General features: G+C 40.4%; 1 protein-coding gene across 1 annotated transcript in view; it reads right to left on the bottom strand.

Annotated features, from left to right (window-relative positions):
• Positions 1–2,810: 2,810 nt before the first annotated feature.
• The window catches only part of LOC130905993 (aryl hydrocarbon receptor-like), a 34,421-nt gene continuing 17,723 nt past the window's right edge, over positions 2,811–19,508 (bottom strand). The window contains exons 5-11 of the mRNA XM_057819828.1: positions 18,568–18,679; positions 18,381–18,490; positions 11,031–11,218; positions 9,398–9,507; positions 6,589–6,730; positions 5,521–6,523; positions 2,811–3,206 (exon numbers count right to left, since the gene is read on the bottom strand). Of these exons, the coding sequence (XP_057675811.1) occupies positions 3,069–3,206; positions 5,521–6,523; positions 6,589–6,730; positions 9,398–9,507; positions 11,031–11,218; positions 18,381–18,490; positions 18,568–18,679 (1,803 nt within the window). The 3' untranslated portion in view covers positions 2,811–3,068. The remainder of the gene's footprint in view (positions 3,207–5,520; positions 6,524–6,588; positions 6,731–9,397; positions 9,508–11,030; positions 11,219–18,380; positions 18,491–18,567; positions 18,680–19,508) is intronic.

Here is a 19,508-nt window from a genome sequence, read left to right as displayed (position 1 = left end):
TTTTTTTAAAATTCATAAACAAAAGTTCGCAAAGAAACCTATATTTGTATTTTTACAGCGAGAAATAGATTATACACAGTGAAATCAATAATAATAATTAGAAATAATTTTTTAAAAAAGTAATAGAGATGAGATTGTTTTTTTCACTGAAGCCTCTAGTTAAAATGACTATTGTTTTTACATGTTAAAATCTGTATTTTGAATTTAGCAATGATAATGTTTGTTTGAAATGCATGTAAGTTCAAATTCAAATAATATATAAGGCGGAAAACGCTCAGGTGACCCCCAATTGGCCCAAATTTCAAAATTGTCCTACATGCATGTGTGATACATCATTGGAAAGCTGAAAATCTTAATTTTCTTGGGGAAGAAAAATTGAACAGGAGGGCATTTAAAAAAATAAAATAAAAACAATTTAAACAGCTAAACCCTAACTAGAGGTTAGAGGACGTGAGACCATAATTAAAGAGGCCATGATTTTAATGAGATATTTCAAGTACTTACCTCTTTTCAATCCCAAAACTCCATGTAGCATGTATCATTGAGTGTCAATACAGCTGTGAATGGCCACAGAAGGATTTTTGGGGGATTTTATGGGTGAAACACAGTAATATAACAAGGGTCGCGATGCAGAAATCGCAGACATCAAGGAGTGGTCGAGATTTTCATTTTCATATATTTACCCTTTTAAACGTTTTTTTTTTTTCCTTCCAATTTTTCTTTGTTTGGCTCGATTATTAACGATCTAAAATATTGGGAAAATTATGACTACTGAAAAAAATACAATTAAGCGACAGTTATGAGGTAGATATCCGTGACTTATCTACAGACGCTAATTTTTACATTGTGACGTAATTTGTTTAAAAGTTTAAAATATGCGAGTCTTTTTTTTAATTTTTTTTTTAAAAACTAAATATTAGACATGAATTAATAATTCTAAGATAAAAATGACAGACATTTCGAATAATAAATACTATTACTTACCTTCTTTTTATGGCTAGGTTGAAAAAAAGGAGGTTCCGCGACGTTTGTAAATGGGGGTTTCCAGGGTACAACGGACCAATTAAAAATAGTTCGGGGCTTAATGCGCCATGAATCTGCTATGGCAGCATATAGACATATTGTTCTATCAAACACAACAGTTCTTTTGGCTTAAAATACAGCAGGTTTTTTTAAAGGGGCGCAAGAGCAGAAACTGCTTTTTCAGCCTTGTCTGTTTTCCGCGATAAATAAATAAATAAATAAAACATTTGAAAACAACAACAGGTAGTCCCCGGGACACGATCGAGTTTCGTTCCTTCGCTACAACGCAACCTAAATTTCCGCGTTAATCGGAATGAACCCTTTAGGTAACTCTATACTCCCTAAATTTTAAAATAACTATCAAAAAACATGTTCAGCGAGTATAAGTATTTGCATCCCTTGTGATTTTGCAAGTTCACCGGTCCGTGAAAAAAAAAAAGAAGACCCAAATCATAACGGTCCGTGGTGCAAAAGAGGTTGGGAACCCCTGGCATAGAGCATGAATTGTGGTCATTGTGTCTGAACTACCAGAAAATGTGTGGAAACGTTTGAGAAAAACGGTAACACACCGAATTTGTTCCTGAGGAGGGGGATGGGACCTGTCGTGGAGGTGAAGCTCACCAGGATGGTGTCACACTACCTTCAACTACATTTTAGAATTATAAAGCACCCCACCCAAACATTTATAGGTTTTCATATTTCAATGAGGATAGCATGAAAATAATGACAGAAGGGGGAATTATAAGTAAGTGAACCCTTTGCCTAAGGAGACTTAGAGAGCAATTGAGACCAATTTTTACCAAACATTTTAAGTCAGGTGTGTGCCCAATCACTGATGAGTGGTTTAAAGCTGCCCTGCCCACTATAAAACACACACCTGGCAAGATTGTCTTGATGAAAAGCATTGTTTGATGTGCATTATGGCTTGGTCAAAAGAGCTGTCTGAAGACCTGCGATCAAGGATTGTTGATTTGTATGAAGCTGGCAAAGGATACAAAATCATCTCTAAAAGTCTGGATGTTCATCAATCGACAGTCAGAGAAGTTGTCTACAAATGGAGAGAGTTTGGCACTGTTGCTTCTCTCCCAAGGAGTGGCCGTCCACCAAGAGTTCACCGCAGAATACTCGGAGAGGTAAAAAAGAACCCTAGAGTGTCTGCTAAAGACTTACAGAAATAACTGTTACAGTCCAATATCTCTGTGCACACATCAACTATATGTAAAACTATGGGCAAGAATGGTGTTCATGGGAGGAAGCTCCATGGAGAAAGCCACTGCTGTCCAAAAAAAACATTGTTGCTCATTTAATGTTCGCAAAAAGGCACTTGGACACTCTACAGACGTTGTGGCAAAAATATTTTGTGGTCTGATGAAACCAAAGTTGAATTGTTTGGGAGTGGAGGAAAAATGGAACAGCTCACCAACATCAACACCCCATCCCCACCGTGAAGCATGGTGGAGGGAGCATCATGATTTGGGGCTGTTTTGCTGCCTCAGGGCTTGGACGACTTCTTACTGAAAAGTGGCTGCCGGCCCCCCAGTCAAATTGGATTTAACGTCTATTGCTGTAAATGGCGGACAATGAGTTAACATAGACACTATTCTAGTGGAAAATTTCGGTCGCAACCTATCAACATTCTGATATATCGTCACGTAAATTATTGGGAGGTTTTAAAAAAAATAAAATTAAAAAAAATTCCACTGAGGTGTTCCTCAAGGGTCAATCTTAAGAGCCCATAAACAAATCGAACATAATATTCTCATTTTCAGATATAGTTTTTTTTTTTTATTAGTTGAGTTATAATCCTCATAAATGTCAGTCTGTGTAGAATGAATGAATATAATACACAAGTTTCACTTTTTGAATGAAATTAATAAGTTCCTTTTTTATGATATGGTCATTTGTTTTGACCAATGCCTGTATACATACATATACATAAGTACATATAAACCTAGAAAAAGATATTCTTTACTCTAGATTTTTCTTCATCCCGTTGGGGCTTTTTTTTTTTTTTTTTTCTAAAAGAGCATTAAAACACAGCAGCTTCAGTCCCATTGAAATGAGAAGGCGGGGTTTCGACCGACCGGCTTCAGGTTGTTAGGGGACGGCGTTTTAGGAAGGTTCGATGCTCCTCCGGATGGTTGCGGTGTTAAGGCGCACTGGTTCAGGGGAGCTTTGGGTATCTGTGGAGGTGGTTGGGGAAAAAAGCAAAAAAATCAATTTTATGCCTTGGATCTTTACAGATGATTCATCAGTTTATCGTGACAATGTCATGAAGGATAAATCAGGGGTGCCCAAACTTTGTCTTGGTGGGTCGCCAACTTAAAAGCCTTGCACTTTCATTGGTTGAAAAGACAATCGGAATCAGGTATATAATTTTTTTTTTTTTTTTAAAGCTCAGGTTTTTAAGTGGCACCGTAATTTTCGGACTATAAGCTGCTACTTTTTTCCCTCGTTTTGAATCCTGCAGTTGATAGTCCTGTGCGTCTTATTTTTTGATTTATTCGTGTTAACAGGTAACACTTTTGTCCATTGAGCCTGTTCAGGCATCACACATGCGCTCTAATTCGCAGTCCGAGATGCGCTGAGCAAACTGGCCCGCAGAAAACCGAGCATTGTCAGGCTTATTCTCAACCCATTTTTTCTTAATGACTTGTCAAGCCCGCTCCTTCCCCAAAAGCTGCGTTTAAGCTAGGCGCTAACGCTAATGCACAGCTGCACCACTACTTTAGTACCCTGTCTCTCTCCCTCTTTGCTGCATGAATTCCAATTTGGGGGACTTGACAGTTCGGACCGCAGCCACATTCTGGAAAAATTTGGCCCGGATGGGATTTTAACCACATACGAAAGTGGCCTGGATCGAATTTGAAAATGGTCCACTTTTATGCGACTTTTCCCGTTCAGTCGAGTCGGAAAAACACAAAAAAATCAGATTTGTGCTAGATTTACAGCTGAAATGGTCCTCCTACAGATGTTGGATGATGGAGAGGCAGTGACGGGGTTGGATTCAAGTGTCCAAAATTTCTGATGATGAGGACCCAGACTATTGTCCAGGTGGCAGTGGCAGTTGTCCACCTGGAAATCCAACTGAACACTTATAAGATTCCACCTATTTGTCCTCTGAAGAAGAAAGTGTCCAAATCATGGTCAACAGAAAGAGTTGGTAGGGCTCTTACTAGAGAGAATTACCTTCCACCCAGGGCAGAACACAGAGCCACAATATCCTCAGAAATCAGTGCCTCTGCAAGGGCTTAGCACCGCTGTCTCACCAAAAAGATGCATGGGAGCTCTTCATCATTGATGGTAGAATACAAGGAAGGACGAAGTCTATTGCTCTTCTGTTTTTTGTTTTGTTTTGTTTTTGTTTTCAAAAAATGTTAATTGAATCATAAAGATATTTGAAGTATGACATCATTCTTGTTTGGCCCTAAATATCATAGTAATTAATATACAAGTGATTATTCTTCACCAAAATGGCATAAAAACACATTGGTTCTAATATGGGTCATTTTTGACCAACTTATGGAAAAGTGTAGGGTCCAGTAACTTGTGCATCTAAGGGCTATCATGGGCATTAAGTCTATTTTTGTCCAGCTCGGATCTTTACATCCATGACATTATGAATTTTGTGACTAACTCCGTTTTTGTCCAGCTTGGGTCTTTACATCCATTAAAAAGTGGGATGACTTGCCGGATGGAACAAAATGACATCAGCATAAGCATTTATTAGTGCTCATGGGAGTGTCATGCCATAATTATGATGGTCTTATGACAGTCTTATGGCTCTACTGTCAAATAAAGTGTTACAAAATACCATAATTAGCAATTAATGAAACAACTGGAACAGTAACTGAAGAAATAATTAGCACAGAACATGAATTTTGATTGTTATTTACATCTGTAGCTCTGCAATGCATGTTAGGAGGCATGTTGGACGAAAACATTGTTGACAGAAGGTGGCAACAGAGGTTGACTGTCTCCCTCAAGTAAGTAGTGATGGCCAAATGAAGCTTCTTGAAGCAATGAAGCTTTGCAGCTTCATGGTGGTTCATTTGATTGTATGACATGTCTTTTGATGCCGCTGTGAAATATAGTGTTAATATCTTCGGGTGTAAATATCCCATAACATAGTGAGGGCAGCTGCGGCTTCTAGTCTAATGCGGCTTATCTATGAAGAAATGCCAATTTCCTTGTCGAATTTGGTGGGAGTTGGCTTATACTTAGTTGTATGGATGCTCCAAACAAAGTTTCGTTGTGCTTTTTGCAACAATGACAATAAATATTCTGAATCTGAATCTTATAGTCAGGTGCGCTTATAGTCCAAAAATTACGGTACTCACTTATTTTGAAGTACAAACTTATTGCTACCATTGAGGGCTTGAGAGGGCTGGCAGTGCGTTCCCTTATGAGCTGCCTGACAGCCAGCTAGGATTAAATTGTCTGGTATAATTAATCCAAAAAAATGGATTCATAGCTACGATGAGTTCCTTTACTTACCAGAGATTCCCCGTTCCAACAGAAAAAACTGGACTGCAGCATTCCGTTCTCCGGGGCGCGGTCCGGTTGGTACGCTCCCGCCTCAGCTATACCGGCCAGCGTGGGAAAGTGCATCTGGCTGGCAGGCACCTGCCCTCCTTCGACCGCGTGTGGCATGGCGAAGCCCGGGTTTGGCGCTCCCGAATAAACTAGCCTTCCACTTCGCGCGCCGCTGACAACAGGAAAGCCCGGTTTTTCTAGATGTTCATACATGCAGCTGCTGAAAATCCGCCGGTCAGACTCAGGACTGGCATTGGTGTCTACCGTCAAAGGCAACGGAGTGCTTTTAAAACGGCAGGAGCTGTTGGCAATCTCACCGCTCTGGAGCCAGTGTCCCGTTTGAGTGTCAGTGGACGAAACGTCCGAGAGAACTTGCTGTCCGCAGTCTAATGACTGCCAAGAGTACGGTGAAGCCAAATTAGAGCTTTCCCCTCTGGACGTTTTAATCCCGAGGGCCTCTTCGACGTAAGAGAAGACATCGCTTGCCAAAATGCCGTCCGGGGCTCGGTCTTGGTTCATCCTGAGCAGTGCGTTTTCCCAGTCCCTTAGCTCGCCCTGTTCCACCTCCAGACCATCCAGCGTGCTGTCGTCCAGCCTTCCCAGAATCTGCTCCAGCGAGTCCAGCATGGGGTCTGACGTGAAGCCTCCGGTCTTTTCCACCTGACCCGGAACGCTGAGCAGAGCGCGGCTGTCCGAGAAGGCTCGCTCCAAGGTCTGATCCGGGTCCGGCTGGGAGAACGCCGGGACTTGGTTCTGGGAATAAAGCGAGTGGTCTTGGCGGTGTAACGATCCCAAGACGGAGCTGGGATCCACTGGGCTTTCCTTCAGAGGCTCCTCGGTGCCGAGAGGGTCCGGGATGGTAAAATCATCCAGGGAAAGGTCGTACAAGACACCTTCCCCGGTCGCTAGGTTGAAAGGCAGTTGCTGTCTTCTCTGCTGGAGGTATTCCTCTCCCTCTTCGTTCCTGTGCGACAACATTTTCAACCACTTACAAAATACTGTACGGCGGAATTTCTGACAAACGCTTACGACAGAGGCTTCTGGCGAGCGATGATGAAGTCGGGTCGTCCGTCTTTGAAGACCACGTGGGCGGTGGCTTGTACCCACAGCCACTGTCCTGCCTTGGTGAGCAGCCGAAAGAAAGTGAAGCCGCTGTCGCCAGTCTTGATCACTGCAACCGTAAAAACAGCCCGACTGCCAAATATTAGTAAAATGGAATGAGCTAATTTCACTTAGTTAGAAATTTGAATTCTTAACGGTGGTATGAAATACTAAAGCAAGTGATTATAAATTGATAGGAGAGCATATTTTGGAGACAAAACTATCAAAAATGTGACAGAAAAGGCTTTGAGTTTATCACGAGTGGACGTCCAATTCATTTGGAGTGGGAATTCGTTCATTCGGATTGGACGTCAATGGTGGTCAATAACAACTAATGAGTTTAATTTTGGGGCATTTCAGGTCATTTACTGTTGATTTTCAGTTACTTTCTGTTGATTTGGGGGTATCCTTCTCAGGCCCCGGCTTGAGTATGGGTGGGTCGGCGGGAGAGCTGGGAATCTTTGGGAACCTAACGATTCGATTACGATTACGATTCAGAGGCTCCGATTCGATTATAATTTTTTTTTTTTTTTTTTTTTTTGGTACATTAGTTCCAAAATTGTTCAAAAATCCTCTCAGGCTAAACCAAACTACTATTTCAGTATCAAGTTAACATATAACAGTAAACAAATATACGAAAATAACAGTAAATTGAAACTACATTCAATTAATTTAATGTTGTGAATCAGCTGTTACAGTTGTTAAAATTGCTCCCGTTATTCCATAATTTCCCTTCTGTCTACTTTTGTCAAAGTTATAAAACTATTTCATCATTTAAAGATAGATTCAAGACAAGATTCTGCCAATTTAAGAGTATTTTAGATAAAAAGTTTATTAAGTCACTACAACAGAGCCTTCTAGAGAGGTCTACTGCTTTAAGATGGCGGCTGTTTACTTACGCCGGAAAGTCTGTCATTTCGCATCTCTGTTCAATAATACAAGTTCTAACACGACGTTGTCTGTCATTTTGCATCTAGTTCTACATATATATGATATCTACTGTAGCCGTATGTTTGTAGCGGCTGTCAGCTGCAGTCAGGTATGATTGTTTTTTTTTTTTATCTAGCGGCATGAGTTGAACATGATATTTACTCTCGGTCTGTTCCTCATTGCATCCCAAAGACTGACTGTGTTTTACTTCCGCTTTACCTGGTATAATTCAATAATCTGATTTTGGATATTTGTGAATTGTTCTAGAATCTTCCACGGCCGAATCGCGAATAATCTAAGAATCGGAAATTTCGCACGCCTCTAGTCGGCGGGGTGTTGCCCACTCCGTGGGGGGGGATCCTGTCCTGCCCCGGTGTGCCGTGTCGGTTGGGGGATTGCAGCAGTGGCCGTGGAGGGCGGTGGCACATCCCCTCATCCCTTGCCTGAGGGCCGGTTAACAGGGGCGTGGATGGTCCAGAGGACCACCATGGGTCCCGAAGGGATAGCTGTGGCCCCTTTGCCGGAGCTCCAGGAGAAGGGATGGGCCGCGCTGGCTCACCCCCCCGATTGGCTGGGGAGGTGCCGGAGCCCCACGGCAGCCCCCACGCAGCAATTCCACTTACCTGCAGGACTATCACATGTCTGAGTGGAGTCACGCGTGACTGCGTGCAGTTAGACACACTCAAGTAGAGAGATTGTCCATGCCAGGATTAGCGATCAGGCAGCACAGAATAAAATGTCAACATATTCACACTTACATGTGACTAACATAATACTTGGTTCCACACCTCACATTGCCGAGTGCACACTCCACCCTGCCAAATCACCTCTTTTTGATCCCCGCCCCCCATTTCTCCTCGGCCCCCAGATGGTGTCCATAGGAAATACAATTAGCTAATAATAGCACATTGTTAATGTTAATAGGTAGCCTAGGCGTTTGATGTATTTCTTGTTGTTGTTTGCTCTTCTCCTGTTTCTGTCTGCTGCAGCAATTGATTATTTTAGTCGACAATTAATCCATAAACTAGTTAGTTCGAATAATCAAGTAATCAGATTAGGAACATTTAATGCGTTACAGAACAATTTTAGGAAAAGTAAAACACTGGCTTGCTAAGATTGCACTTTCAAAAGAGCATTAAATGTGAACACAAAATAAAATTTCCGAGGTTTTTTTTCCCAAACTATGCAGAATTGCACTTTAAATTTAAATATAAATTGTAATAACCTGAGCTTAGCCTCAAACCGTATTAAAAATTAATGACAATCTAAATACAACAAAAGAACAATTGGCTTAAATGCTATAAAATGTTAAGTTTTCTTTTTAAACAATACTCTTAACAAATCGTTAAAACACATGTTCCCACAAAAAAAACAGATATAAAAATACATGTTCCCACAAAAAAAAAAAAAAAAACAGCTAATTATACCTATAAAATAAATTACGAATGCATAAAAAAACAAAACAGTAGCTTATGTTGGTCTTAATGGGGAGCAGCTGGATTCAGCCATCTTAAGTGAGATATGTCATATTTACTGTTGCCATTAGAGGGCTGTGAATCCACCCAAACTAATAAAACTAAATGTAAACAAACACTTTCAAAACAAACTATTATAATGCCACTCTAATTAAATGAATACTAGAAGCAGCAAAATCCAATTCGAAGCTTTTTTCTTATCGAATTACTCGAGTTAATTGAATAATCATTGGAGCTCTAATTCAGACCATAAGGACACTCAGATTCCTATTCTCCGTGTCTGAGCAGCTGAACAGAACAGGACAGGTTTAATGCAGAGAGGGGCTACGTACTCTTGAGATGATTATCGGCGCAGTACATCATGTCAGCTGCGTGCACGAACTGATAACCGGAACCCGGGGTGATCAACTCAGTCTCCGAGAAACCCAGCACCAGCTTGCCCCTGACAAGAAAACACAAACGGGTTAACTACTCCACATCATGACAATAAGGGCTGCCTGGATGAATCGACTGATCAATTATCAGCTATTTCAATAGCCGATTTACTGTTTCGTGATTTCACTTTTGTCTGTTTGTTTTTAACCTCTTAACTCACTGGCTGCCATTGATGGCAGTAGACGTCCAATTCATTTTGACTGGAGGCACGGCAGTAAATGAACTAGTTATAGTTTGAATAATCGAGTAATCGGATAAAGAACATAAAAAATTAAAATAACTGAGCTGAGCCTCAAACGGTCTAAAAAATAAATAAATGAGGATCTAAGTATAACAAAAGAACAATTGGCTAACATAGCCAAAGTCCGCTAGCTTAAAATGCTATAAAATGCTAACATTTTTTTTTTTTTTTTTTACAATGCTCTTAAAAAATGGTTCAAACACATTCCCACAAAAAAAGCTAAATATACCTGTAAACTAAATTACGAATGCATAAAAAAACATTAGCTCAAACAAAAACTTAGCTTATGTTGTTCTTAACAGGGAGCAGCAGGATTACGCCAATGTGAAATGAGTTATGTCATATTCACCGTTGCCACGAGAGGGCACTGTATCCGCCCAAATCAATATAACTAAATGCAAACACTTTCAAAATAAACCATTACAACGCCACTTTAATTAAACAAATACTCGAAGCAGCAAAATTAAATTCGAATGTTTTTTCTAATCAAATGACTTGTGTTAATCGATTAATCGTTGCAGCACCAGTTATTAGTGAATATTGTCTTATGACCATTTTAGAAATAAATAAAAGGGGGAAAAAAACTGACATTTTCTTTTTTTCTTTTAACATTTTGTATTTTCTATATTAAAAACACACACAAAAAAAAGAAAATTTTTCACTCATTTTGAAAAACAATTTTCGTTAAACTGAATAAACAATAAACTTTTTTTAAAGTACTTTAATTTTAAAAAATAACATTTTAAACAAAAATAAAAACAGTCAAGCAGTAAATACTGCCAAAACTGTCATTAAAAACCGTAAATAACCTGATTTAATATATGTACTGATCAATCGATTACTCGCCAATATAATTGATGATTCCTCAAATACTTAAAAAAATTGTTTGTGGCAGCTCTAATATTCAATAAAGTTACTGTATTTTCCGCGTTATAAGGCGCACCTTAAATGAATGGCCTATTTTAAAGTTGTTTTCATATATAGGGCGCACTACATTGTAAAGTGCAGTAGTGTAGTAGTAGTAGTAGTAGTACTAGTAGTGGTTGGGGTTGCGTTATGCATCCACTAGATGTTAGCTGCGCTAAAGGGAATATCATGCCGTGATTAACCAATATATAAGACGCATTGGATTATAAGGCACACTGTTGGCTTTCAAGAAAATTGAAGGCTTTTAGGTACGCCTTATAGTGCAGAAAATACGGTAAACCGCTCTTCGGGAAAATGGAGCTCGGGCACACGACGAGCCAAGCTACATCCAGATGTCGCTAGCTCACATGCAATTTTGGTACCTGGTATCAACGGCCATGGGGGCAAAATCCATCCGGTGCTTCGTCTGAAAAATCAGCGTCCTTGTGCGGATCTCCATGACGGCCGGCGGCTGCACGGGTGTGGCGATGGCGAACAGGGCTAACAGAGGACTTCCCTCAGGCCCACCGTCCTTCCACATGTACTTAAGATGGCCGGAAAATTTTAAAGCCTGCGGGAGGAATGAATCGGTGAAAATTCATAGCCAATTAGTTGTCAATTAAAGTAGTCAAAGACTATTCATGTAGTCAATTCATCGTTCGTCTTCCAGTTTTATTGTCTCCTGAAAAAAGTAGGTGGAAAAAATACAAACAAGCACGTGTGCTATTACAGGTTCCCCTCTACTGGCAAATTCCTGAATACAAAAGCTGCCCTCTACTGGCTAACTCCTAATTTTAATTCAACAATGTAATTAATTAGCCCTGATACATAAAAATTAAAAAATCGGGCTCCAAGGATCGATAGATACCGGTCCATGCGACAAAGCTACCAAGCTTTAAGACGACCAGTTCACGAATAACGGACGATTAGGGATTCATAGTTAGTGTCCACAAGAAGAACAACAACAACCTGAACGGTAACTTAACAGGTCTTCAGCCTGTTTAAAAATAATAAATAAAATATCGTACATCAAATTTTGGGGCAAAAACAATCACAGATTTGATATTTTTCCAAAAATAAAATACTTAAATTCATAAAATCAATTTATCACCCAGGCAGAATACAGTGAAATAGCTGTGAAAAGTGTACTAGTTAGAGGTCGACCGATATGGGATTTTCAAAGGCTGTCGGCAATTTTTAAAATTTTTAATTCAGCCAATTGCTGATATCCAAAGCCGAATTTGTAAGCCGATACCTATTTTTTAAGCTTGTTGATTAGGAAAGGAAATTAAAACACTCGTTATACACATTTCTATATCAGAAGTTCAATTCTACTACTTTCTGTTGTAATACTGGCCACTAGATGGTGCAAAACCACAATTAACTAGAAATTGCAAGTTCTGGAGAAATTAGTCTGGGGCTTTGCTGTGTGGGGATACAGATATTAGCCCCACCCAGGTTGTTTGGGGACATTTCGGGGACAATATCAGGTCAGTTCCTGTTGATTTGGGGGACATGTCCTGGTCATATCAGGTCATCTGAGGACATTTGAGGGGTGTGTTCTGGTCATATCAGGTCATTTGGGGACATTTGGGGGCGTGTCCTGGTCATATCAGGTCATTTGGGGACATTTGGGGGGGTGTCCTGGTCATATCAAGTCATTTGGGGACATTTGGGGGCGTGGCCTGGTCATTTGGGGACATTTGGGGGCGTGTCCTGGTCATATCAGGTCATTTGGGGACTTTTTGGGGCCGTGTCCTGGTCATATCAGGTCATTTGGGGGGCGTGTCTTGGTCACCCAAACAGTGAACGTAACAGTTAAGCACTTTTCAGACATACACTGAACTCTGCTTATGTCTCGGCATTTAAATGGGTAGCCCCTAATGTCTGAAAACAATTTCCTGGGTCGACTGACACAGACATGAACTGGGTCACGTCCAGTATAATGTTTGGCACTTAACCGGGTAGCTTAATGTGTAAAAGCAGCTGGTTAAATCCCAGTTCACAGCGCGAAAGCTGATGACGTAAATATCACGGGACTACAACGCAACTTGATCATATTCAGCTCGCTTTGCTTGGATATTACATTCCAATTCATAATCTATCGCTTGTACGCGTTTCCTTGAGCGTATAATGGAAACCAAGACCAGAGCGCTTAGTCGGAGGATGTCTGTTGCAACTTCGGCATCCATCTTCAGAATTGTGGGTTGTTTGGCTGACACACAAATATGACGTAATGTCCGAGTTATAAAATCCCGTCCCCCACACTACCCAAAAAGAGAATGCCGAGTCACCAACATGGGACAGGTCTAAAAGCAGGCACGAAAATGGGTCAGGGGTTAAAAAGGTGAGAACGGTGTGGAGGACATATGTTCCGGCGTTTTGCCAAAATGTCTACATTGCCGAAGCGTCCTACTGTATGAGGCAAATTTGACACCCAAAGTACTACTGTCTGCTCTCAACTTGTTTTGTTTAGATGCATACAGCAGGAACGTATTGAAAAATGCCTTAAGAAAGACTTAAATGTAGTTATATCAAGTAAGGACGGTTTAAATATGCTACGTGACTAATGTGGTCAACTGCTTTAAAGCTACCACAAAAAAACACAATGGTTAAAAGTAGAGGTGGGAATCTTTGGGCACCTAACGATTCGATTACGATTCAGAGGCTACGATTCAATTATAAATTGATTATTGATGACCCCCCCCCCCCGCTATTAGCTGCTTTTACTGTTTTGTACATTAGTTACAAAAAAAAAAAAGCCTCGCAGGCTTAAATAAACGACTTTTTCAGTATCAAGTTAACAGTTAAAAACGATAAATAATATACTCAAATCCCCATTCTGTATCAGCAGCTTTAAACTACATTCAATTAATTTAATGTTGTGAATCAACCGTTAAAGTTGTTAAAATTGCTCCCGTTATTCCATAATTCCCCTTTTGTCTACTTTCGACATGTGAAAGTTTTAAAACTCTTTTAAAGATAGATTCAAGTCAATATTTTACCGATTTAGGAGTATTTTAGATAAAAAGTTAATTAGGTTCGCTTGGAAGTAGGCATGTGCCGGTATGATATTTTGACGGTACGATAACCGCGGTTTCACGGTATTGCAATTATAGCTCCCAAAAATTTTGAGATGTATGGGTTAAAAAAAATAACTTTTTTCCATTGAACAGGATTTTTTTTTTTTCAGACCATAGTTGCAAATTGGAACATGAATATATTGTTAAAATAAATAATCAATAAAAAAATATTTTAAATAAAATTAAACTAAATATAACTTATAGACTATACTCACAGCCACAGCTCAAGTTGCTCAAGATTAGAGCAAGAACAAAATAATTTCTATAAAGAAGTAAAAACACTTCTGAATAAAATTTTTTAAAAATTGATATTGCATGACTTTTTTTTGAGGGTGGAAAAGCTCAAGTGAAGTTTCGCCATTTTCAGCCACTGTGTCAACTCTAGTCTACATGATGTCATGCCTTTGTGTTAAAAAGAACATAAAGAATTCATAAGTTCGTTAAAAATGTATAAGTTAGTTAAAATGTCAATATTATTGTGGAAAGCTTTCATCTAAAAAAAAAAATAAAAATAAAACATTGGGAGTGAGACCTCTCCTTGATCCAGCGAACGTGGATTTGTGCATAGGGCAAGATCATCTTTCGCAATTAGCGATCTTTGACGCTATCACTTTTTCCCCCTCATTCAAGCGAATCAAGCTTGTTTTCTCACTCTGCGGCTGTCACACTCAACGAAGTTGCTCTCCCAGCTAAGCCTAGGCTAACATTCATCTTTGTAAGCTTTTAGTTAGTTTGTATATTGAATTTGAAAGGGAAATGTGTGCTTTGTTTTGGGTGAACTTTTTCCCATGGTGCTAATCTGTTGAAGCTACTCACATGGAAAAATCTAATTGTACAACATTTTAAATGTATTCATTTTGTATATTACACTTAGCACGATTTGAGAGCTCAATAAATTGAAGAACAGTATGCCTTATGTTTGGAGTATCTGTTTTTGGGTTAGCTGGCTGGCTAGCCGATAGCGTCACTTTCACACACAGCAACAAACGGGAGGGGGTGAGCGCTGCTGCGCCAAGCTGCTTCGGCTGCATTTTTGACACAAGAAAAATAGCGAATACTGTACTACGGTCTGACGGAAAATTTTAGTGGTTTTGAAACCGTGACGTTTTCACACCACGGTAAACAGCCTTGCAGGGAAGTCTACTGCTTTAAGATGGCGGCCGTTTTCTAACGCCCATAACTATCTTTCTGGACATGTGCTGCTATCGCCACTGAGTCTATTTTGCATCTAGTCCTATATAAATATGATATCTACCGTAACATTATCTGGACGTACTTTGGAGCAGCTGTCGGCAGCAGTCAGATATGTTGTTGTTTTTTTATCTCGCGGCATGAGTTGAGCTAGAGACGTGAGTTGAGCATTGGCATTACCCGAGGGGCCGGGTAATGACATGCATGATGTTTAGCTACTCTCGCTCCGTTCCTCATTGGGACTCGAAGACCGCGCGGCACGCTGAGTGTGTTTTACTTCCGCTTTACCTGACATATTTCAATAATCGGAATTTGGATGTTTGTGAATCGTTCTCGAATCTTCCAAGGCTGAATCGCGAATAATCTAAGAATCGGAAATTTCGCACACCTCTAGTTAAAAGTATGGGAGGGTAATACATGCAAAAAGTATTTTTGAGGGAAAAAAAACTAATTCATTCAGTCATTCATTTTCCATGCCGCTTTTCCTCGCAAACAAAAATAGTGGGTACTCGCCGCTTTTAACTGATGTGCGCATGGCTGCGAATGTTTGCGCAACTGCGCTGAGCATTGTGTACAGCGATATAAGACAGAAGTTTGCGTTTCTTCTTTTATATTAACATTAAATACACAAGCTTGACGCTAACTTAATGCGAGCTATTTTTTCACTGGAGATTTGGCTAGCTCTGGCAGTGTTCGACGCAAGTAGCAACAAATGGCAGTAACTTTGTTATACAGCAAAATATGAAAAGGATTGAAACCGTTACTCACCAAATCCAATATGCTGGCAAATGCATTCATCTGAAAAAAATATTGGGAGTGAGACCTCCCCTCGTCCAGCGAACACGAATTTGTGCTTAGGGCAAGATCATCTGTCACAATTAGCGATCTTTGACGCAATCCTTTTTTCCACTTCAAGCTTGTTTCTCACTTAGCGGTTGTGAGACATAAAACCTCGACGAAGTTGCTCTTCCAGCTTAGCCTAGGCTAACATTCGTCTTTGTAAGTTTTTAATTAGTTTGTATTTTGAATTTGAAAGCAAAATGTGTTTTGTTTTGGCGAACTTTTTCATAATGCTAATCAGTTGAAGCTACTCACACATGGAAAAATACTATTGTACAACGTTTTAAATGTATTCATTTTGTATATTTCAGTTACTACGATTTGACAGCTCAATAAATTGATGAAATGTACGCCCTGTGTTTTGTTTTTGGGTTCGCTGGAATAGCGTAACTGACACACAAAGCAACAAACAGCGGAAGGGGTGAGCGCTGCCGTGCCACTTTTGGCTGCATTTTTGACACATGAAAAATAATAGCGAATCATGTACTACGGTGTGACAAATAATTTTAGTGGTTTTGAAACCATGACGTTTTCATACCATGGTAAACCGTGACACCGGAAACTGGCACATGCCTACTCCCCCCACCCCCCTTAAAAAGTTTCTCCTCGGATCTACACGATTCACGTAGGTCACCCTTTGACTTCAAAACGGCGAATTTTGCCGAAAGGTGAGAGATTTTCATGCCGGGAAAGTGTCCAACCCGGGTAATTCCCAGTACATCTTCCCATGTCTGAAAGCCATGAGAGGTACAGTGCCTTGCAAAAGTATTCGGCCCCCTTGAACCTTGCAACCTTTCGCCACATTTCAGGCTTCAAACATAAAGATATAAAATTTTAATTTTTTGTCAAGAATCAACAACAAGTGGGACACAATCGTGAAGTGGAACAAAATTTATTGGATAATTTAAACTTTTTTAACAAATAAAAAACTGAAAAGTGGGGCGCGCAATATTATTCGGCCCCCTTGCGTTAATACTTTGTAGCGCCACCTTTTGCTCCAATTACAGCTGCAAGTCGCTTGGGGTATGTTTCTATCAGTTTTGCACATCGAGAGACTGACATTCTTGCCCATTCTTCCGTGCAAAACAGCTCGAGCTCAGTGAGGTTGGATGGAGAGTGTTTGTGAACAGCAGTCTTCAGCTCTTTCCACAGATTCTCGGTTGGATTCAGGTCTGGACTTTGACTTGGCCATTCTAACACCTGGATAGGTTTATTTTTGAACCATTCCATTGTAGATTTGGCTTTATGTTTTGGATCATTGTCCTGTTGGAAGATAAATCTCCATCCCAGTCTCAGGTCTTGTGCAGATACCAACAGGTTTTCTTCCAGAATGTTCCTGTATTTGGCTGCATCCATCTTCCCGTCAATTTTAACCATCTTCCTTGTCCCTGCTGAAGAAAAGCAGGCCCAAACCATGATGCTGCCACCACCATGTTTGACAGTGGGGATGGTGTGTTCAGGGTGATGAGCTGTGTTGCTTTTACGCCAAACATAACGTTTTGCATTGTGGCCAAAAAGTTCAATTTTGGTTTCATCTGACCAGAGCACCTTCTTCCACATGTTTGGTGTGTCTCCCAGGTGGCTTGTGGCAAACTTTAAACGAGACTTTTTATGGATATCGTTGAGAAATGGCTTTCTTCTTGCCACTCTTCCATAAAGGCCAGATTTGTGCAGTGTACGACTGATTGTTGTCCTATGGACAGACTCTCCCACCTCAGCTGTAGATCTCTGCAGTTCATCCAGAGTGATCATGGGCCTCTTGGCTGCATCTCTGATCAGTTTTCTCCTTGTTTGAGAAGAAAGTTTGGAAGGACGGCCGGGTCTTGGTAGATTTGCAGTGGTCTGATGCTCCTTCCATTTCAATATGATGGCTTGCACAGTGCTCCTTGAGATGTTTAAAGCTTGGCAAATCTTTTTGTATCCAAATCCGACTTTAAACTTCTCCACAACAGTATCTCGGACCTGCCTGGTGTGTTCCTTGGTTTTCATAATGCTCTCTACACATTAAACAGAACCCTGAGACTATCACAGAGCAGGTGCATTTATATGGAGACTTGATTACACACATTTGGATTCTATTTATCATCATCGGTCATTTAGGACAACATTGGATCATTCAGAGAGCCTCACTGACTTCTGGAGTGAGTTTGCTGCACTGAAAGTAAAGGGGCCGAATAATATTGCACGCCCCACTTTTCAGTTTTTTATTTTTTAAAAAAGTTTAAATTATCCAATAAATGTTGTTCCACTTCACGATTGTGTCCCACTTGTTGTTGATTCTTGACAAAAAAATTAAATTTCATATCTTTATGTTTGAAGCCTGAAATGTGGCGAAAGGTTGCAAGATTCAAGGGGGCCGAATACTTTTGCAAGGCACTGTATATCCCGCATCACATTACACTGTAATTTAGCGAGATATAAGTATATGAGTATAAATTGGCCCCCCGAGATGAACCTCTGGCAAGTGGGGGCCTCGTGGATAATTATTCGTGGGTCCCTTCACACTTCCAGATAAGCCTGTTATTACAGGTGTTTTTCATCGGCTATAGATCAGTCGATCTTGATAAAAATCCACATGACGGCCGGCAGACATAGCGGTCCACCTTTATTATTAATTACCAGGAATCCAGATGTGTTGTCCAAGAGGCAGCGCAGACGACAGCAAAAGCTTCTCTCCAGAAAGAAGGAGTTCTCCTGAAGTTGAAGATGGTGCCGGCTGCTCGTTGTTGCTTTTTTTGTCGGAAAAGACACAACATAAAGCTCCGATCATCGTGGCCGTCATCGCCACGCTTATTCTGGAACTCACCGACGTCCTCTCCGGGCTCGCTGAGGTGCACGCCGAGCTTCAGCTGGCAGCTGAACATTTCTCGGTCGTCGATGTGGATGAGGTCATAGACGCTTTGCTGCACCAGGTCAGACTGAGAACAATATAGAAAAAAGGACTTAAGCTTATAAAATAAAAAAATTAAAAACTCACTAAAAATATATAGAGCAGCAATTTTAAACCTGAGGAAAGGGGGCTTATTTTCCGGTCCGTCATCACAATCAAGGTTAAGAATTTGCATATATACACGAGAGCTGGGAATCTTTGAGCACCTAACGATTCGATTACGATTATGATTCAGAGGCTTCGATTCGATTATAAATCGATTATTGATGCACCCCACCACACTTTTAATGTTTTGTACATTAGTTCCAAAAGGTGCATCAAGAATCTTTCTTGCTCCCTCTTTCTCCGCTTCAGCCATTGTTATGTTATGTCCTATCTCTTAGAGGTTAGATCTTGTGCCCGAACCTGAACGGGTCGGGCCCAAAATGTTAAGCATTCACGTTTGGGTCGGGCCACCCCGCACCGGACTAATAAATTATATAAAAAAAAAAAAAGGGATAAAACCGAGAGCAGGCTCTCTGTATTGTGCATTTGCTTGTGCACTCACATGAAGCAGTGGCGCCGCCCGCTTTTTCTTCTTCTCTTCCGCTGTGGTGCTTGCGATTCGTTACGAAAGACACTTTTATTTATGCACACAAAGGCAACACAAATGTGATCCTTTTGAATCCTCTCCTCTGAGTGTCTGCAAACTCTTTTTTTTAATTTTTATTAAACTTTCCCAGCGTTATTTCGTTGTGTACTGATTTTATAATGATCACAAAAATATGCAGACTATTTAAACATTAAGAAAACTTGCGTTTTTTTCTGCCAACTGAGAATTCGTTCCAAAAGACACTTTTTTATGCACACAAAGGCAA

This window comes from Corythoichthys intestinalis, chromosome 17 (assembly GCF_030265065.1).
Source record: "Corythoichthys intestinalis isolate RoL2023-P3 chromosome 17, ASM3026506v1, whole genome shotgun sequence".
NCBI lineage: Eukaryota > Metazoa > Chordata > Actinopteri > Syngnathiformes > Syngnathidae > Corythoichthys > Corythoichthys intestinalis.
This window is presented reverse-complemented; position numbering and strand designations above follow the sequence as displayed.